Source organism: Rhinolophus sinicus, chromosome 16 (genome assembly GCF_057876585.1).
Source record: "Rhinolophus sinicus isolate RSI-liver-muscle chromosome 16, RSI-T2T, whole genome shotgun sequence".
Taxonomy (NCBI): domain Eukaryota; kingdom Metazoa; phylum Chordata; class Mammalia; order Chiroptera; family Rhinolophidae; genus Rhinolophus; species Rhinolophus sinicus.
The window spans coordinates 21,771,729-21,789,523 of record NC_142516.1 but is presented as its reverse complement, the minus strand read 5'-3'; the positions used below and the strand labels follow the sequence as shown (position 1 = coordinate 21,789,523).

At 37.2% G+C, this 17,795-nt stretch overlaps 1 protein-coding gene across 3 annotated transcripts in view; it reads right to left on the bottom strand.

The window, feature by feature from the left end:
• Positions 1–17,795, bottom strand: part of TMEM245 (transmembrane protein 245) — an 86,868-nt gene that overhangs the window by 34,826 nt on the left and 34,247 nt on the right. For all 3 annotated transcript variants that reach the window (XM_088793404.1, XM_019734185.3, XM_019734186.3), the window contains 5 exons: positions 16,919–17,023; positions 11,566–11,648; positions 6,705–6,795; positions 4,342–4,440; positions 2,041–2,172 (listed from right to left, as the gene is read on the bottom strand). In XM_088793404.1, the coding sequence (XP_088649530.1) occupies positions 2,041–2,172; positions 4,342–4,440; positions 6,705–6,795; positions 11,566–11,648; positions 16,919–17,023 (510 nt within the window). The remainder of the gene's footprint in view (positions 1–2,040; positions 2,173–4,341; positions 4,441–6,704; positions 6,796–11,565; positions 11,649–16,918; positions 17,024–17,795) is intronic.

Here is a 17,795-nt window from a genome sequence, read left to right as displayed (position 1 = left end):
CTACAAATTCACTCGAATGAGATATTAAAATGAAGGCTATTAATGTATGCTAAATATTACTAAAGAAAAATGCACAATATCTATAGCACAGCCACGTTTTCAGTTCCTATCTCTTCATAAACTTAAATTCCCTCATGATTAATGTAAGTTCTAGTCTCAAGTATCCTTCCTCTTAATGAAAAACAAGGAAGCAAAATGTTCAGAAAAACACCTTCCCTTACAGTTTTCAAAATGCTCCCAGAAACCTCCCACCAGTGCTGGGAGGGAAGCAATGCAGATATCATCTTGATTTTATAGATGTGCAAACTGACGCTCAGAGATTTTTAAAAACTTGCCCAAGGGCATAGAGCAAGTAGTATGTAGAACTAGAGCTGGGACCAGAACTCACAGCGTCTGAATTTATTTTGGTGCCCTTTCTAAAACAGCAGTTCTGTTTTTTGTAATCTGTTCAAGTCATACCCTCTGTGCTATGAAAGGCCTATCCATTCCTTTCCTACCTCAAACGTACCATTTATAAAGGCATATTTTGTTGTCCTCGGCATTTCTTGCAAACCTCAGCTCAGTCTTCGTTAAGAGAACTTTGGCAGGCTGGTTTCATTTACAAAAACTCCTTACATAAAATCTTGAAAATGTTTCACAATGCCTACAAAAATATGCATGATTGACTATCTGACCCTGTGGGATAAGAAATGAATGAATAATGCCACTGATTCTAAGAAACAAACCAACAATGCCCTTACTTGTGATTCTGACAAGCATTCTTTTGGGGGGCCTCAGTCATTTTGGAATTTTTATCAAAAAAAAGGTTTTAAATAGTTTCTGGGTCATACTGATAGGAAATGCCCCTGGTGAGTCTTAAGAAATTGACTGAATACGTTAATTGTAGACTAGTAGTTGTCAACATCAAGTAACCTTTCTATATACTCAAGGGAATTAGGAAGGAAGGTTCAGAATATAAAAAAGAGCTGTTGGTATTACAAGTATGCTGGCAGAAATACACACATTTCATTTCAAACCTTTATAGCTCTATTTGATGAATGGGAGGAAGGGAAAGCGTGAGTGCAAGGATGGGGGTATTAACTAAAGGAGTTGTAAGAAACCCAAAAGGAAGTGTAACAGGGCATGAGGGACTTGCAAAAAAAGTCACATCTTTACCTTCGTCTTCTATATTAGAAAGCCAAGGATAACATCTAAAATTGTAAAACCATAAAAGAGCAACATAAACATTATTTTAGAAATTTAGAGGTAAATACCCAGAGAAAGCTAAAAGAATTGACAGCTGTTTCTGGACTTGAGACTTTGGAGAAGCACTGCTTCTTCACTTAAGTAGAGTTGGGCACTGCTATTTTTTTAATATTAAAAATCTTAGAGTATTTTTCAGTTTTCAGCTATGGTCATCTATTATTTTGATAAAAATTAAATTTAAAAGTATCTAGCACTGCAAACCTCGACTTTTGTTAACTTGATGAAAGTTTATTCACAAGAAAATTCTTCTCATCTTTGTGAAAAGCCACAGGCTGAGACAGTTTACAAAGTACACTATGGAATGAAAGTGGTCGTTAAAACTTAGCAACACTGAAAGCTGTTGCTGCCTTCCATCCTTTTGGAAAAAAAGAAAGGCAAAGATGGATGGTGCATGGGGGAGAAAACCTTATTTCCATCTACCAAAGGGCTTCGCTTCACCCACCAGAAAGGCAGCTCCCTCTCTAGGGGTCCAGCTGGGGACATTCCTTGTGGTCAGCCGAAAGGGACGAGGACACCCGTCTCAGAATCTGAGAGCCTTGGCTATGTGCTTATGCTTCCTGACTCAGTAGCTCTTGGTTCCTCTTCAGCCACAAAGGAGGCATCAGATCAGGGGAGCTGCACCCGAGGTCTTTGATTTTTGGACCTCTTTCAAGTGCATTTAAAACTTTCAAAAGTGTGAATGCCGTGGCCTTAAAAACAGGGTCACCAAAGGCCTTGAAGTGTGTAAAGAAAGCTGGGAATTAGCGTTTCTGCTTTTATTTCTAAGTCAGTTTCACTATAAATACTATTTCTTACCGAAAGAAACGTCTCAATGTTCTCGTGAATGAAAGAGGCGATATCCTGCCAGTCAAGAATGTCTCCCAACCAGCCGTTCTGACGACTTATGTGCATCTTGTGTCCTTTGTGCCTCCCAGAATGCGTTACGTTCTATGGAAGAAAACAGTGCAGACATGACATCTCCATCTTAACCTAAAGAACAGAATGTATAAAGAGCCTATTTTGTTTTAGGTCCACTTGAGCACTTCAGTAAGTACACAAAAGTGAAAAACTTTGCATCATTTAAGAAACCAATAAAGAACTCCACCTAAAGACTTGAGAGATATTTCTCTGTTTATATTCTAGTTACTGTGTCTCAGCCAAGCTAAATACACATGTGTTGAGGAGGGAAGCACTTGATTCCTCAGTATATTCAACTGTATACAAACATAGCGTTTACTTCCATCTTTCCCCTTTTTTCAGCACCTCTATCTTTTCCTTGGTCTCCCATTTTTGCTCTTTTCCTCCTTTATTCATCTCCCTTATTAATCTTCCATATAAGATAAAGAGAGCAGAGAGGAGAAAAGAATATGAAAAAGTATACCTGAAACTAACACAATGTTATGTGTCAATAATATCTCAGTAAAACAGAGAAAAAAGAATATGAAAAAGAAACAAGGGGGCTGGGGGGGAGGGGGTGGAATCTAACTTGTCTACCTGGAAAAGAATTACACTGGCAGGCATACAGGAATAACTAGATTTGAAGGAGATAGAAATAAATAATGTGACTGCCGAGGTTAAAATTCAGAAGTAGAGGTTTTAAGTTCTTAACATTTTGCATGTGTTTCCATTCTCCCACTTTTGTTAACAGCATAGTGTTATCAATCCTTATTATGTAATAAAGACATTAGGTCCCAGTAAAAAGAGGTAAAGAAAGCGACTTACTTAACCCCTTACAAACCTATGCCTTTAAAACACTGACCTCCCTGGACCATCAAAGGAAGCTCAAAGTGGATGACCTATAGTAGAAAGCTGTTTATGCAGAAGCCCCAGAGTTAGCAGAAGAAACAGATACAACCTTACCAATTGTCTGGCTCTTCAGCAGATATCTACCTAGAGATTCCCCACCTCATTTTAACTCCCAGTCTCTGAAAGCCACAAAAGCCAACACTTTTCTCCTTCAACTCCTCCCAGAGCAGGAGTACACAAAGCAACAAATTCAAATCTAAAATGAAGCCCTCCTCCCCCCTACCGCAAGAGAAGAGGTTTACATATGCCGTCCTCTCCTTACACCAACCCTGGGAAAAATCACCACCAACCTCTGCCCCCTCGCTCCCTCCTTCCCACTGCATAGGCATCTTCCGCGCCTCAGCTCCTGATGGCTCGCTCACAGGCCCTGCCCACCCAGGGCCATGGCCCCCCACAGCCACTTGCTTTCAAAACTGGCATTTTTATATGTACTGCAAAAATATTTTTCAATCATAAATTCTGAAGTATGAATACATAAGCACAAGTAGCACATAAGGTTGATTTAAAATAAAAAGCTCTCCAAACTTTGAGATCTATTTTCACTTCCTCAAAAAGAAAGTTCTTTGTGTCTAGAGCTGTACTGTCCAAAACAGCTGTACTGTCCACCAGCCCCATGTGGTTACTTACTGAGCACTTAAACTGTGGCTGGTCCAAAAACTGAAATGTGCTGTTGGTATATAAAATACACACCTGACTTCCAAGACTTAATATGAAAATAAATAAATAAATAAATAAAATTAAAAAAATAAAATAAAAAATTAAAAAAAAAATATATATATATATATAATATAAAATATTTCATTAAAAAATTTTATTGAGTGAAATGATAATATATTGATTAGGTTTACTGGGTTAGGTAATTAATTATTAAAATTCATTTCACCTGTTTATTTTTTATTTTTTAACATGGCCACTAGAAAAATTAACATTACATATGTGGCTTGCATTACATTTCGACTGCACAGAGCTTAGTCTAGACGATGATATTCTGTTGATGATAATAAACAGAGAATGGAATATTGACACACCAGAGGGCTAGTGGGTTTTGCCATGGGGATTAACCACCAACTCATGCTGACTTTTAGTAACTTAAGGTTTAAGACCTTGCAACTTAAAACTTTCAATAAATGAAATCCCAGTGTTAATACAATCGGATCTAATTGATGGGTCTATATAATACTAGGTTGGTGCAAAAGTAACTGCGGTTTAAAAGGCTGAAAATAATTGCAAAGAACCGCAATTACTTTTGTATCAACCTAATAAAAGGATATTATTAGTTTACAATTGAAATCTTTAGCTAAAATAACTTACCTTTACAAACCAAGAATGATACAGTCTGTCCCAGAGTTCTAGTACTTGCTTTTCTATTACAGCAGTATTGTTCACCTTATCTCCAAGAATTTTATGAAGCTGGAAGAAATACAGATATCATCTGGTTTAATACTTCAGGCAACAACCCAGTAAAATTAATACATGCTGGGTCTTTACATTTGTTCCAAATCAAACTAAAATGTTCCAGACTATTTAATTGCTTCCAGTCACATTATATCCTGTTCATAAAATCTGCTCCTTAATATTCCCAGTAAATTTCCTCTCTCTCATTTTGCTTCTTTTCTCTTTCCTCTATCCTTAGTTCACAGGGTGAGCTACTTCAGGCTGTAGGAGAATGTAAAAATGAAGCCATGATAACTGACATCTCTGATCTTACCTGCCCAGAGAAAAATCTTTCCCTGTGACCCCAATGCTCATCCATTACAGAGACGTTTCATGTTTCATTTATCACCATTATTAAGAATTGCTGGACCAGCCCAGTGGCTCAGTTGGTTAGAACGTGGTGCTCTTAATAATAAGGTTGCCACTTCGATCCCCACATGGGCCAGTGAGCTGTGCCCTCCACAACTAGACTGAAACAACTTCTTGACTTGGAGCTGATGGGTTCTGGAAAAACACACTTCAAAATCCCTCCACAACTAGATTGAAACAACTACTTGACTTGGAGCTGATGGGTCCTGGAAAAATACACTTAAAAATAAAAAAACATGAACTTAAAAAAAAAAAACAGAATTGCCACAGAACTTTAAGTAATACTTTAGAACCTTAGCTGTAAACACAAATATTTCCCTTAGTTTGCTGAGAGACAGCAAGCAGGTCTAAGAGTCATGAGTGATCAGACTGGCTTTATGATTTGTGGGAATCAAGTACACAGAGATAAGGTAACCTAGAGAAAGTTTACTCATTACAATATCTTATCTCATATTTCATTTGTTATTAAACGTATGGCAATATTAAAACACTTTTCAAAAGACAAACACTGATGTTTAGTCCCACTTTCCTTAATATAACCGCTGCCATTTTTTCATTTCCTTTGCAACTTTCTGCCTGTTTACATAGATGTAATTTAGAATCCTATATTTTCTTTTGCATCATAAGCATTTCATATTTTGCCTTCATCTTTATTTTTAATGGTTTCATATTAGTTCATTAAGTTTTGATATTGTTATTTAATCATTAGCAAATGACAGGACATATATAGATGGTTCCCAATTTTTAATGTCACGAATAGCACTGCAATGAACATCCTTATACACAATATTTTTCTTATTACTAACAGATAAGTGTACAAGAATCAAAGGAAATGAGCACTTTAACAATGCCATGCATTATTAAATTGTCTTCTATGAGGATCGTACCAATGAATGCTTTTTGAATTTTGAACACAGAATCACATACTAATCCTTTTTTTTTCTGGGTATATGTCTCACTCCAACTAATTTTGTCAATCCCTAAATGATCCTAATTATTTCAATATATTAAAACGTCAAATTACCTTCGTTCCCATAAGCAATACTGGGGGGGGAAAGTATGTCCCAAATCCCTATCGTGGAATTCGATCCTTAACTGTGATAAATATGTCTTTTCCTCTTCATTCTCCTTCACAAAACTTCAGTCAAGTTCATCTCCTCAAGTACACTCTTGCTTCTACATCTTGGCACACTTACCCCTTCTTAAAATACACTCGTCCTTCTCTTTATTCATTTAAGACCTGTCAGTCCTTCAAGCTTTATCTCAATTGCTACACTAAAGCACTGAACTCAGTTCCAGACACACACTTCTAACATCCTACACTAGAAAGAGGAAGAATTCGGATGGAGTTAGTCTTCAGTTTGAAACCAAGCTCTGCAACTCACTACATGAGCAGTGGGAATTAACCTGGCCTTAGGAGTTTGTTTCTTCATCTGTAAAGTGGGCAAAATAATTCGGAGTACTTGCAGGTTTCTTGGAAAGATAAACGAAACAAATTGCAAAGTGCAAAGCACAGTTACCAGCAGACAATAAAATGTAATATGTGCCAATACTTTTGTACCCCCACAAAGCCTTCTTTGACCACCCAAGCTCAGTGATCACTCCTTCCTAATGCACAAATAATGAATCAGCTCTATCTTGAACAACAAGAAAGTGGCCAACTTCTCAGGGTACTGGCCTGACAGTATTCAGTATCATCCTCCAGAAGGTTCATTTCATTATATGTTGCTTGTTGACCTGTAAACATAAGCCTATTCCAAAAATGTAAATTGTTCTAAACAGAATCTCCATTTACACTTTATCAAAGGAAGAAATCACTACCAATGAAGACCTTGCAAAAAGAAAGCCACAAAGAGAGGCTCTTCCCTTACCTTGTGGGTTATCCATTCTCGTCCATACTGATACACATTGTTAGCCGCAGAATTGAGGGCTCTTTGGACTACCTGAGCCTCAGGAAGCCAACTAATTTAAAATAAAGAAAGAAAAAAATGAAAAACTAGTACACTTTTAGAGTACTGCTCCAATAACTGTTCGAACTCAATGTATTTAAACAATTAGTAACCTACAAAATGTACATCAGTCATCAACATACAAATACAAATGAATCACATACACAGGAATCCTTGACTTCTAGGCCTAATTGGCCTACTTTCTAATATTTGGGACTTCTTTTAAAGCTTTCCTTATCCTTTAGACCCACTTTCCACAACCTCCCTTCCATTCTGCTCTGCTGGGATTCTGTGTCCTTCAAGCCCTGGGTCATCTGCCTTATTTAGCACCAGAGGAGATGGGTATGGGACACTGAAGTCAGCATCTGGGACTCAAAATGGTGGTTCTAAAAGTGTGGTCCATGGACCAGCAGCATCAGAACTGCGTGGAAACCTGGCCCAAGCCCAGACCTACTAAAAAAAGAACCTCTGAAGCTGGGGCCCAGCAATCTGCACCTCAACAAGCCCTGAAGGCAATTCTGACGCACACTAACATTTGCAAACCACTGATCTAAGGTACTACGGAATTGAGTTAGAAAACAAGAAAATTAAGAGGGTGAATTTCTGTTTTCGATTTTTTTATCCATTGAAGACCTTTTTCTTTAAGATGTAAGGAACTCCTGAATACAGTTTGAGCTGTGCAAGGAACTACAGTCCATAAATTTTACTGCTTGTGAGAGGTGGCCTCCCCATTTTCCTGTTAGCAGGCATTTGCCTTAATAAATAACACGTGACATATGGCTAGTGTTTTCCAAAGGAGAAAATACTTCCATATATTCTGTTAATTACTCCTCACAATGTGGTATACTGGCGAGATAGTGACATTCACAAATTGGTTTGAAACTTTAATATTAACCAGTTCACCCTATAAAATATTTTTAAGCTTTTAGTAAGCTCTCAGTCAGTTCAAATATTTCTCAGCAAGTAAGAGAAAACTTTAGAGATACTTATAAATGTAATAATCTTACAGTATGAGGATAGGGACAGGAAATTTGGATCCTTAATAGAGATGTGACTTGGGAGAAAATCATTTAAGTAGCTTTTAAATTACTCTAGTATTTATAGATTCATCAGTGATCTGAAGGGACTACTGAATCTTTTAAATTATATGGTACTACATTTTTATGGGGAAAATTATATCCTGTAGTGATAGTCAAAAGTGAGCGGATGCAGAGGTATCTGGATAGATCCTAAATGACTAACATATGTCTACTAGGCCTAATACAATGCCTTGCTGGCTGTAAGAAAACACGTCACCAGCGTACTTATACAGCTGTCCTAACTACAACAGATAAGCTGTCGTGTGGCCAAGTCAGAGGCCTTATTTCAGTCTAGACCCTTCACAATGAGTATCCTCAAGGAGACCTGGGGCCTGAAACACCTGAGCAACCTTGGCTGGGACCAACTGGGATGTGCCTTTATCTTCTACCAAACACAGCCTCTAAACTGAGTTCCTTCCTTAAGGTTATTCATTATCTCAGCGAATCACTAACTCTCCTACCCTCAGTAGAAACCAAGTTCCTACAATTTGGACTGGCCTACCCTCACCTTCCTGGGTAAAGGTTAATCTCTATCACAATATGACCTTCCAAGAGAACAGCCCCAATTAAAAACAACTTAGCTTAGCCTACTGGGTTCCTCCCAAGTAAGGGCAGGGCTAAGTGACATTTGGTACCTTCTTAGCACCATCTCCCAATGAGGGTGCTGAGAATCAACAGACTTTAGACCAGTCAATAGAAAGTAGAAAATGGATTCCAGACTAACAAAATTGCCCAAGACAGAATTAAGATGTGCTCTGACTTCAACTCCAGTTTCCCTGAAGCTCTGATACGATGATCCTACCCTGTCTTTCTAAGCTATACACCAGCTTACCAAGGACATCCATGGCAAGTGGGGATGCCTCCACAGGACATATAAATGTGCACCACGTTGAAAGGAAATGTATCTGATCAATTCTTAACTGTATCCCCTCAACTAGGACTATCCACATGAATATCCCGCAAGGCTAACTGCCTTCTTCACAACAGGAATCTACTGATACTGAGATTTGCAAGAAACCATTACTATGAATTCATGTTCACACCCACTAACTTGCTGCAAAAAAGAATCAGACCTTCCACGAATCACCAAAGTTTAAACAGCTTTTTAAAACCCGCTTACATGGAATAATACTCAGCAATAAAAAGAACAACTACTGATACATACATACAATATGTTCGATGGACTTCAAAGGGAACTATGCTAAGAACAATCTCACAAGGCTGTGTGCCCTGTGCTTTACAGGTCACTCTTGAAACAAAATTATAGACATGGAGAACAGATTATCGGTTACCAAGAGTTAGGGATATGTCGAAGGAGGAGGTAGAGGGTAGTAGGTGTGGCTGTAAAGGGGTGGCCTGAGGGAGCTCATGGTGATGGAACAGTTCTGTCTTGATGGTGTTGATAGTTTACAGGAAGCTAAACGTATGATACAATCACAGAACACACATACATACACACGAGTGCATGCAAAACGAGTGAAATCTGAAGAAGGTCTGCACATCGTGCCAATGTCAACTTCCTGGCTTTGTTACTGTACCACAGTTATACAAGACGACAGCACTGGAGGACATGAAGAGTCCAGGGACTCCTGCGTATATTTCTTTGCAACTCCCTGTGAGTCTCTAATTATTCCAAAATTTTAAACCAAACAAAAACAACCACCTTTCTACAATTTCTCTGGATCTGGAACTCCCCAGATTGTGTGTGCCTTTGATACAGCAGTAGAGATCGTGCTATTATAATTGAAAACCAGTACAGAAGGGCTGTGGACTTATTTTCACTACAGAAGAATGATCACGAAATGAAAGGAGCCCTTATATATTAAAGCTGCCAATTTTTAACTTCACCCCAGCTCTCTCTCCTGAACTACACACCAACATAGCGAGTGGCTGACTGGATTCCTCTGCTTATACTGATCACAGGCACCTCAAACTCCACAGGTGAAAAAGTGAATTATTTTTTTCCCACCAGATCTGCTCCTCTATTTCCTAGTATATTGGTGAATCCACCATCATCCACTAACTTCCAAAGCTAGGAACCTGGGAGTCATATTAGTTTTCTTCCTCCTAGACCCAATTAATCACCAGCTGAACCCTTCAGGACCTTACAAGTCCATCTGTCCTGTTCATCTCCCTGCAACTGTCCACAATTCAGGGCTGCATCACCTCTCACCTGGTTTACTCTAGCTTTTAACTAGTCTAAAAGGTTCAAGTCTTGTACTCGCCCCATCCCCCCCAATCTTTTCTCCACAGTGCAGACGGAAAGACTACTGTAGAATGAAATCTCATTAGGCCCCTTCTCTTCTTACGTCCTTAATCAAGACAATGAACACATCCATCACTCTCCAAAGTCTCCCTGAGTCCCTCCGTGCCCTCCCCTGGAGCCCACCCCATCCACACACAACCACTGATCTTTCTGTCACTGAAAATCAGTCTGCATTTTCCAGGACTTCACATAAATGGAACCATATTCTACGGACTCTTTATTGCCTGACTTCTTTCACTCAGTGTAATTATTGAGATTCATTCCTGTTGTTGCAGGCACTGACTGTTCATTTGTACTTAATGCTAAGTTATGTATTATCCCATTATATGGATATCTCACAATTTATAACAAGAAACATTGAGGACAAGCATTCAGAGTATGCTCTGGGTAAAGGAGATAAGTGGGTCAAAACATATTTTGGAAGAAGTCCATTTAAGAACACTCAAATATGATTCTAAACCTGGCTCAAGTAAAGAAATGTCCCAAGCAGGTTTTAGATAAAAGAGTAAAGTCGAGTCATAGAAAAATACTGGCTGAGTGTTTCCTAACTTAGTGACTGCCTTGGGGTTAATAAAAAAGGAGGCCATGCGATTGTCATCAAGTTCAATTGGGTGAATAGCTTAGCTCTGCTAAACATTCCTCACAAAGACATAAAACCCTCTTACAGAAGCCAAATTAAACAAGTATACAGAGATCCTCTAAGACAGGGGTCGGTAAATTTTTTCTGCAAAAGGGCCAGAGAGTAAATATTTTAGGCTTTTTGGGACATAGACTCTGTGTCACAACTACTCAATTCTGTCTGCCTTTGCAGCCCCAAAGAGCTACAGACAATATGTAAATGAATGGCTATAGATGTGTTCCAATAAAACTTGATTTACAAAAACAGGTAGTTGGATTTGGTCCTGAGCCATAGTTTGCCAAAATGTTAAAGTATGGAAATATGTCAAAAATGACACAGAAACTTGAAAGACCACATGGTATACTGGAAAGTTCCCTTCACTTGATCAGAAACACTGGGTGAGGGCTGACTCTGCCACTGGTGGATTACTATTCCAAGTTCCTTAACCTGGGATCCTGTTTCCTTGTCTGTGAAATGGGGATAGTCTCTTCAACCTATGCACACACTCACTGTGAAGACAGGTCACAGTGTAGGTAAAAGTACTTTGTAAATTATAAACATGTTTAAACTGTGTATCTCAATTCAGATATAAGGTATCACTTAATGTAAATTGTTTCCAAAATCTGAAGCACTTTCCCACCTCTCTCTCCCCAATTACATGAAACTCTTATGCAAAGATGACAACATTCATCAAAGCTTTAGCAAACCCTATCTCTTCTCTTCCAAGATAGCTGCATCAAAGAAGACCACTTCATGCAAACAGACGCTGAAACTAGGTCATCCATCCCTATTGCTGTTGTTGTAAAACAATATCCTTACTTTGCCCACTCAGGATGATTTGCTAGAGTTTCATTAATCAAACTGCTTGTGACTTCGATCATATGTACACTCTCTTGATGTACCTGTATTACAGATAAGGAGAGAAAAGAATCTCAATAAAAAATAAATCCAATTTAACATTTATTTTTCTATACTATTATTGGAACAATACTTTTAGAGTCAAATAATTATACATCTTATTTGCAATTAATTTAGAAAGCTGCACTGAACAATTGTATACATAATAACCTATGACACACACTATGGGAAATTAAAAGGTACGTATTAGCTCGTTGCCTTCAAGAAGCTCAACAATTTACTTAAGGAAAAAATATGTAAATAGATACATAAAAATACACACACACAATATAAATACACTTAGCTTACATATGTGTATATAGTGTGCGTGTGTGAGTGTGTGTGTGTAATGCATATATGTAAGCAATATCAACACTACATGAGCTTACAGAATTCTAATGCAACATGAGGTACACAGGCAAATAAGCAACAAAGCAATGTTTCTGGGTAAAAACAGCTAATAAAAACTACTCCAAGTTTACCTTGCCCAATAACCAACAAAACAAGGGAGACTGCCAGTGTCAGGAAACATGCTCTATATGATTTTACTTCATTTAAGTCTTTTTAGCATATTGAGCAAATGGTTTATCCTGGTGACTATTCCACGTTTACTTGAAAAGTACACGATTCTGCTGCTGTCAATTAGGTCAAATTGATTGACAATGTTTTTCAAAGCTTTTAATATCCTTACTAATTTTCTATCTACTTATTCTCCCAATTATTGCAAGAGGAATATTATTCAATCCCTAACTATAATCATTAATTTTCTTTTTTTAATTCTGAATATTTTATTTCATGTGTTGTAGACCTCTATTGTTAGGACATACACATTCAAACCTATTGTATCTTACTGCAATATTAACTCTTTTATCATCATGAAAAGTCCTTATTTGTCTCCAGTTATAGTTCTTATTTTAACTATATTGCCTGCTATTAATAGAATCACTCCATATCTCTTATATTTAGTTGCATGGCATATCTTTTTTCATCCTTTGACCATCAAATCTTTTAACGTCATTGAATTTAAAGTGTATGTCTTATCGATACCATTTAGCTGGAACCTTTTTTATATCCAGTCTGAAATCCTCTGCCTTTTGATTGTTTAGTTGCCTCACATTTAATATAAGCACTGTTACGACTGGATTTAGGTCTGTCATTTGGCTATTTGCTTTCTATCTGTCTCATCTCTATTGTTCATCTTTTACCGCCTTCTTTTGTGTTAAACAATTATTTCTTAGTGTACCATTTCAGTACCCCTAAAATTTGTTATTTAGTGGTTGCTATTTATCTTAAACTTGGCACACCTTTAATTTATCACAATCAACTTCAAGTTAATATTGATTTACTTCCAGTAAAATATTTATAGGAACTTCATACCAGTGTAGTTCCATTTCCATTTTTACTTTGTGTTATAGTGTGTGTGTGCATGTGTGTATATACATATATATATACATAACATACGTAGATGAACCATATATATATATATCTACGTATGTTATAAACTCTACAATACAATGCTATAATTTTTTTTAAATAGTCATGTTATTCAAATAAATTAAAGAGGAAGAAATGTAGTTTTTATGTATAGCCACATATTTACCAAATGCTCTTCATTTCTCACTTTGGACACAAGTTATTTTTCTGTGGTCATTTCTCTTCAGTCTGAAGGAACTCCTTTAGCAGTCCTTACAGTACACATCTGCTGTTAACAAATTCTCAGTTTTTGTTTATCTAGAAATGTTCTTATTCTGTCTTTACTTTTAAAGAATAGTTTCACTAAATATAAATTCCTTGCTTGACCAATTTTTCCCCCCAAGACTTTGAATATGTCATTCCAATGTCTTCAGGTATTATTATGAGAATTAAGTTATTGTTTTATTGTTCCCTGTGTGTGTTGTGTAACTTTCCTCTTGCTTCCGTCAAGATTTTCTCTTTATCTTTGGCTTTCAGCAGTTTTGCTATGAAGTGTTTGGGGTGGTTTTGTGTTTGTGTACATTCTACTCCAGGTTTGTTGAGCTCCTTGGATCTATGAATGTTTTTCATCAAATTTCGGAAGTTTTTGATTGTTATTTCTTCAAAAACCTTTCTCCAAATACCTTTCTCTTTTCACCTTCTGAGGAACCAATTACATGACTATTAGAATTTCTGATATTGTACCACAGATATCTGAGATTCTGCTCATTCAATACCTCAAAAATTTGTTCTTCAGATTGGATATTTTCTAGTGATCTTTTTTCAAGTCACTAATATTTTTTTCCTGAATCTCAAATCTGCTGTTGAAACTAGTGAATTTTTCATTTGTTATTGTTCTTTTCAGCCCTAGGATTTTTATTTGGTTCTGTTTTTAGTCTGCGTTTCTCTGTTAGGGGTCTGCATTTATTTACTCATTATTAACATACTCATAATAGCTGTTTTGAAAACTTTGTTTGCTAAATCCAATATCTGGGCCACTTAAGTATCCACTTCTTTGACTGCCCCTCCCCCAGTCACACTCTTGTTTCTTTGTATGTCTAGTCATTTTTGGTTAAAAATTAGGCACTAAAGAATAAATTGTAGCAGCTCTGAATTCTGTTTTATTCTTCTGAGAGCTATTTTTATTTTGTTTCGGGAAGCAATTAACTTATCTAAACAAACTGAAAAAAAAAAAAAAATCTGTCTTCCCTGCCACTAATGTCTCTGCTCAGTGCTTTTTATTCACTTATTTATGTTTAAAGCCTGGCTCCCGAAATATTTTTCCCTGAACCTGCACAGCTTAGCAGTCAGCAAAAGATTTTGGCAGAAGTTATGCTCAGACACTTTACATAAGAAAGCTTCCTCCTCTGCAATCTGAGATGTCTGAGAGTTGAGAAATGCAAACAAAGGCACAATTTGCAAATCTTTCCAGGCTTTCAAGATTCACAGGGCTCCTTGGGGTCTCCCATACACAGGGGCAGTTTAGCAGCTAAGGTGTGTAGTTTATTAATTTCAGCCCTGCTATGGCTTTCTTGCTTCCAGAATCTCCCCCATTAATTTACAGCTGCTCTGTTGGCACCCCCAAACCAAGTCCACTACCTCACACAGAAAAGCTACAAGTTTTTGTACCCAAGGGAAACAACATGAGAATTAACTGCAAGCAAGAAAGCTACAAACTATTTTACCAGATGCAGTAGCAGTTTGCCTAACTGGTCATTTTCCAATGCCCTGATATGGTGTTTTTAAAATTTTTACACCATTTTATTCTTGCTTTCTTTGGAGAACAATTACCTGACATCCTCACCCTGCTATTACCCTAAGATGGAGCCAAAAGGATCCTGGGACAAACTGGATGTGGATACAAAAGAAAGAAAATAGTCAAGGGTGACACTGAGGTTTTTCACCTGAGCAAGTAGAATGAAGGTGCTGAGGTTTTTCACCTGAGCAAGTAGAATGGCGGTATTTACTGAAATAGGATGACTATGAGAAGAACAGGCAAGTGAGGGAAGGTCTGGAATTCAGTTTTGACATGTTACATTTGAGATGTCTACTAGAGAATCCGTGGACACCATCACCGTTTTAGAAAATGATCCCTTTTTTGGCTGGGAGAATAAACTAGATAACCAGTCAGTTTCCTTCAAAAGCTCAGTTTGCCTGAGTCCTAGACGACAAAGAAGTGGTTCAATAATACTAATATCAAAGTTCAGGGAAGCAAAACCTCACTCGACAGAATGAACAAAGAAAAAGGACTTGAAAGATTAACATAATTCAGATGGGCAGTCAAGAAGACCCTATAGAAAGGGACAAAGAAGAGATAGTGAAATAGAAGAAGAGCAGAGAGAAAGGAGAAAGAGAAGGGAAACGGAAGACAGTACTGATGAAAGGTTTCTCTGAGAACCAGAATGGAAGGTAAGACTATAATGGCAGGTGTAGGCAGAATATGACAAAAACAAAGTCTCTATACAAGTGTATGCAGCCTATACATGACGTGACTAATACAGATAGGAACTATACAGAGATGCAAACAGAGGTACTGAGAGAGCAGGTTTTTAGGAGCAAATGATAAGATTGAGGGCATACTGAGGGTGAGAATGACTGAGAACAGAATTTCACGTACCGTGTTTCCCCAAAAATAAGACTGGTTCTTATATTAATTTTTGCTCCAAAAGACGCATTAGAGCTGATTGTCCATCTAGGTCTTATTTTCGGAGAAAAAGGGTAGCAAGAAACAACCCCATCCTTTAGCAAATTGTCCCATGTTAGATTATCTATCAATAACAGTTACTACTATACCTCTAGAGCAGTATATGAAAATTTTCATATTCATGATTTCATGTAAGCTTCATGATTCCTTGAATACAACATATCAAAATCTGGGATGTGGCATTCAGTGAAGTTCAGATAAGCTAAAGATTAAAATACACCATAGAAATCAGGAGGGAAAATCAGTAAGAGACCTCACTGGAGAGATAAACTTTTCTGCATTTTGGAGCATGATTTTCTTTGATGAGATGAAAGACGGGTGTTACGGATTGACTGTTTGTACCCCGCTCCCCAAATGCGTATGTTGAAATTCTAACCTCCAATGTGATGGTTAAGAGTAGGGGGTCTCTGGAAGGTAATCAGGTCATGAGGGGGGAGCCTTCACAAACAGGATTAGTGCCCTTATAAGAAGAGCACAGGAGACAGATGCTCTTTCTCTGTGCCATATGACGATATAAGGAGAACGCAGCCCTCTGTAAACCAGAAAGAGGGCCCTCACCAGGAACCCATCCATTCTGGCACCTGATCTGGGGCATCCAGCCTCCAAAACTGCGAGAAATATTTGTTGTTAAGCCACCTAGCCTGTGGTGTTCTGTTATAGATAGCAGTATGAACTAAGAAGGAAAAGAAATGTAACCTGGAAGGACCTGAAGAGCAAGAAATAAAGATCCTACGGTATGTCACCAGAAAGACCAGTGAGACCAGAAGGGAAGGAGCTAGTCAAAAATTCTGATCTAATAAACAGGGTACTAACTAGGGTAGGAGTCATGAGACCAGAGCGTAGTTTTCCTACTGACAGAAGCCACCTGTTCCTCCGTATCTCAATGTTTTCACCTACGTTTACCTCTAAGATTTTGATGATAATAAAATAAAAATGCATGTAAAAACTATACTAGGCACATTCATGGCAAAACTAGTAAAAACAAAAATGATAAATAATTTAGCTGTTATACATATTCATAAGCAAAGAAACATTTTCTATGCTGCTCCTGCTAGCCTCTTTTCCATCCGACAATTCTAACAATTAAGAGTTTATTAATGGTAAGTTATTGTACTCTACCTTTGCAGTCAGGAGAAGGGCTAAAAGAAGGGTTCCTATCACTAACAGAAAAATGATGAAAATGCTAATTATTTTGTCTAACATCTTCTCCAACCAGACGATCATCTGCACAGAAATGAAAAAGAGAATTAGTTATCTATAAAGTACACAACTTACTGAAAACAATGCATTCAAATCTCATGAAGACAAAATAGGACACTCAGAATTACAAAGCAAACTATGGAATAATGATTAAGGCGGTTAAAGCTGTAAGCAACTTTAGAAAATTAACAGTATTAATTACTGTCATTGTTATGGAAGATTTATTGTTATATCTACGAAAAGGCAGTCAATTTGAACATAACCTATATCTACGTTTGAATACTCTAGCATATTTACACTACAAATTATAATTTATAATCTGGTAAATGTTCTAAACAAAATAATGACAATCCATTAGCTGACTTCAAATCTTATGAAATTTTACCATCAGTTAGCAAATATAGATGACTTTAGAAAAACTATACCTTTTATAAAAAAAGCATGTTCTAAATTATAGACAGATAAAACAGGAGCAAATTAAAATAGGAATTACATTCAATATATCTTCCTCTTTAATGTCATTAGGGTTACAAAAACAGTAATAATAAAAATCTAATGTTAACGCAATGATAGATACCGATTTCAGAACAAGAGTTTGGATGGGAAAAGGATCAGGAAGGATACAAAACAGGCATCAGTTATATAGGTAACGTTTTTATCAAGTTGCCGGAGAGGCACATGGGTGTTCTGTCTTTCATTTTATATTTGTAATAATTCGTAATAAAATACTTTTAAAACTCTGATATATTACTTGAAATTTCTATTCTCAAAACATACACTTTACGACAAATGCTAA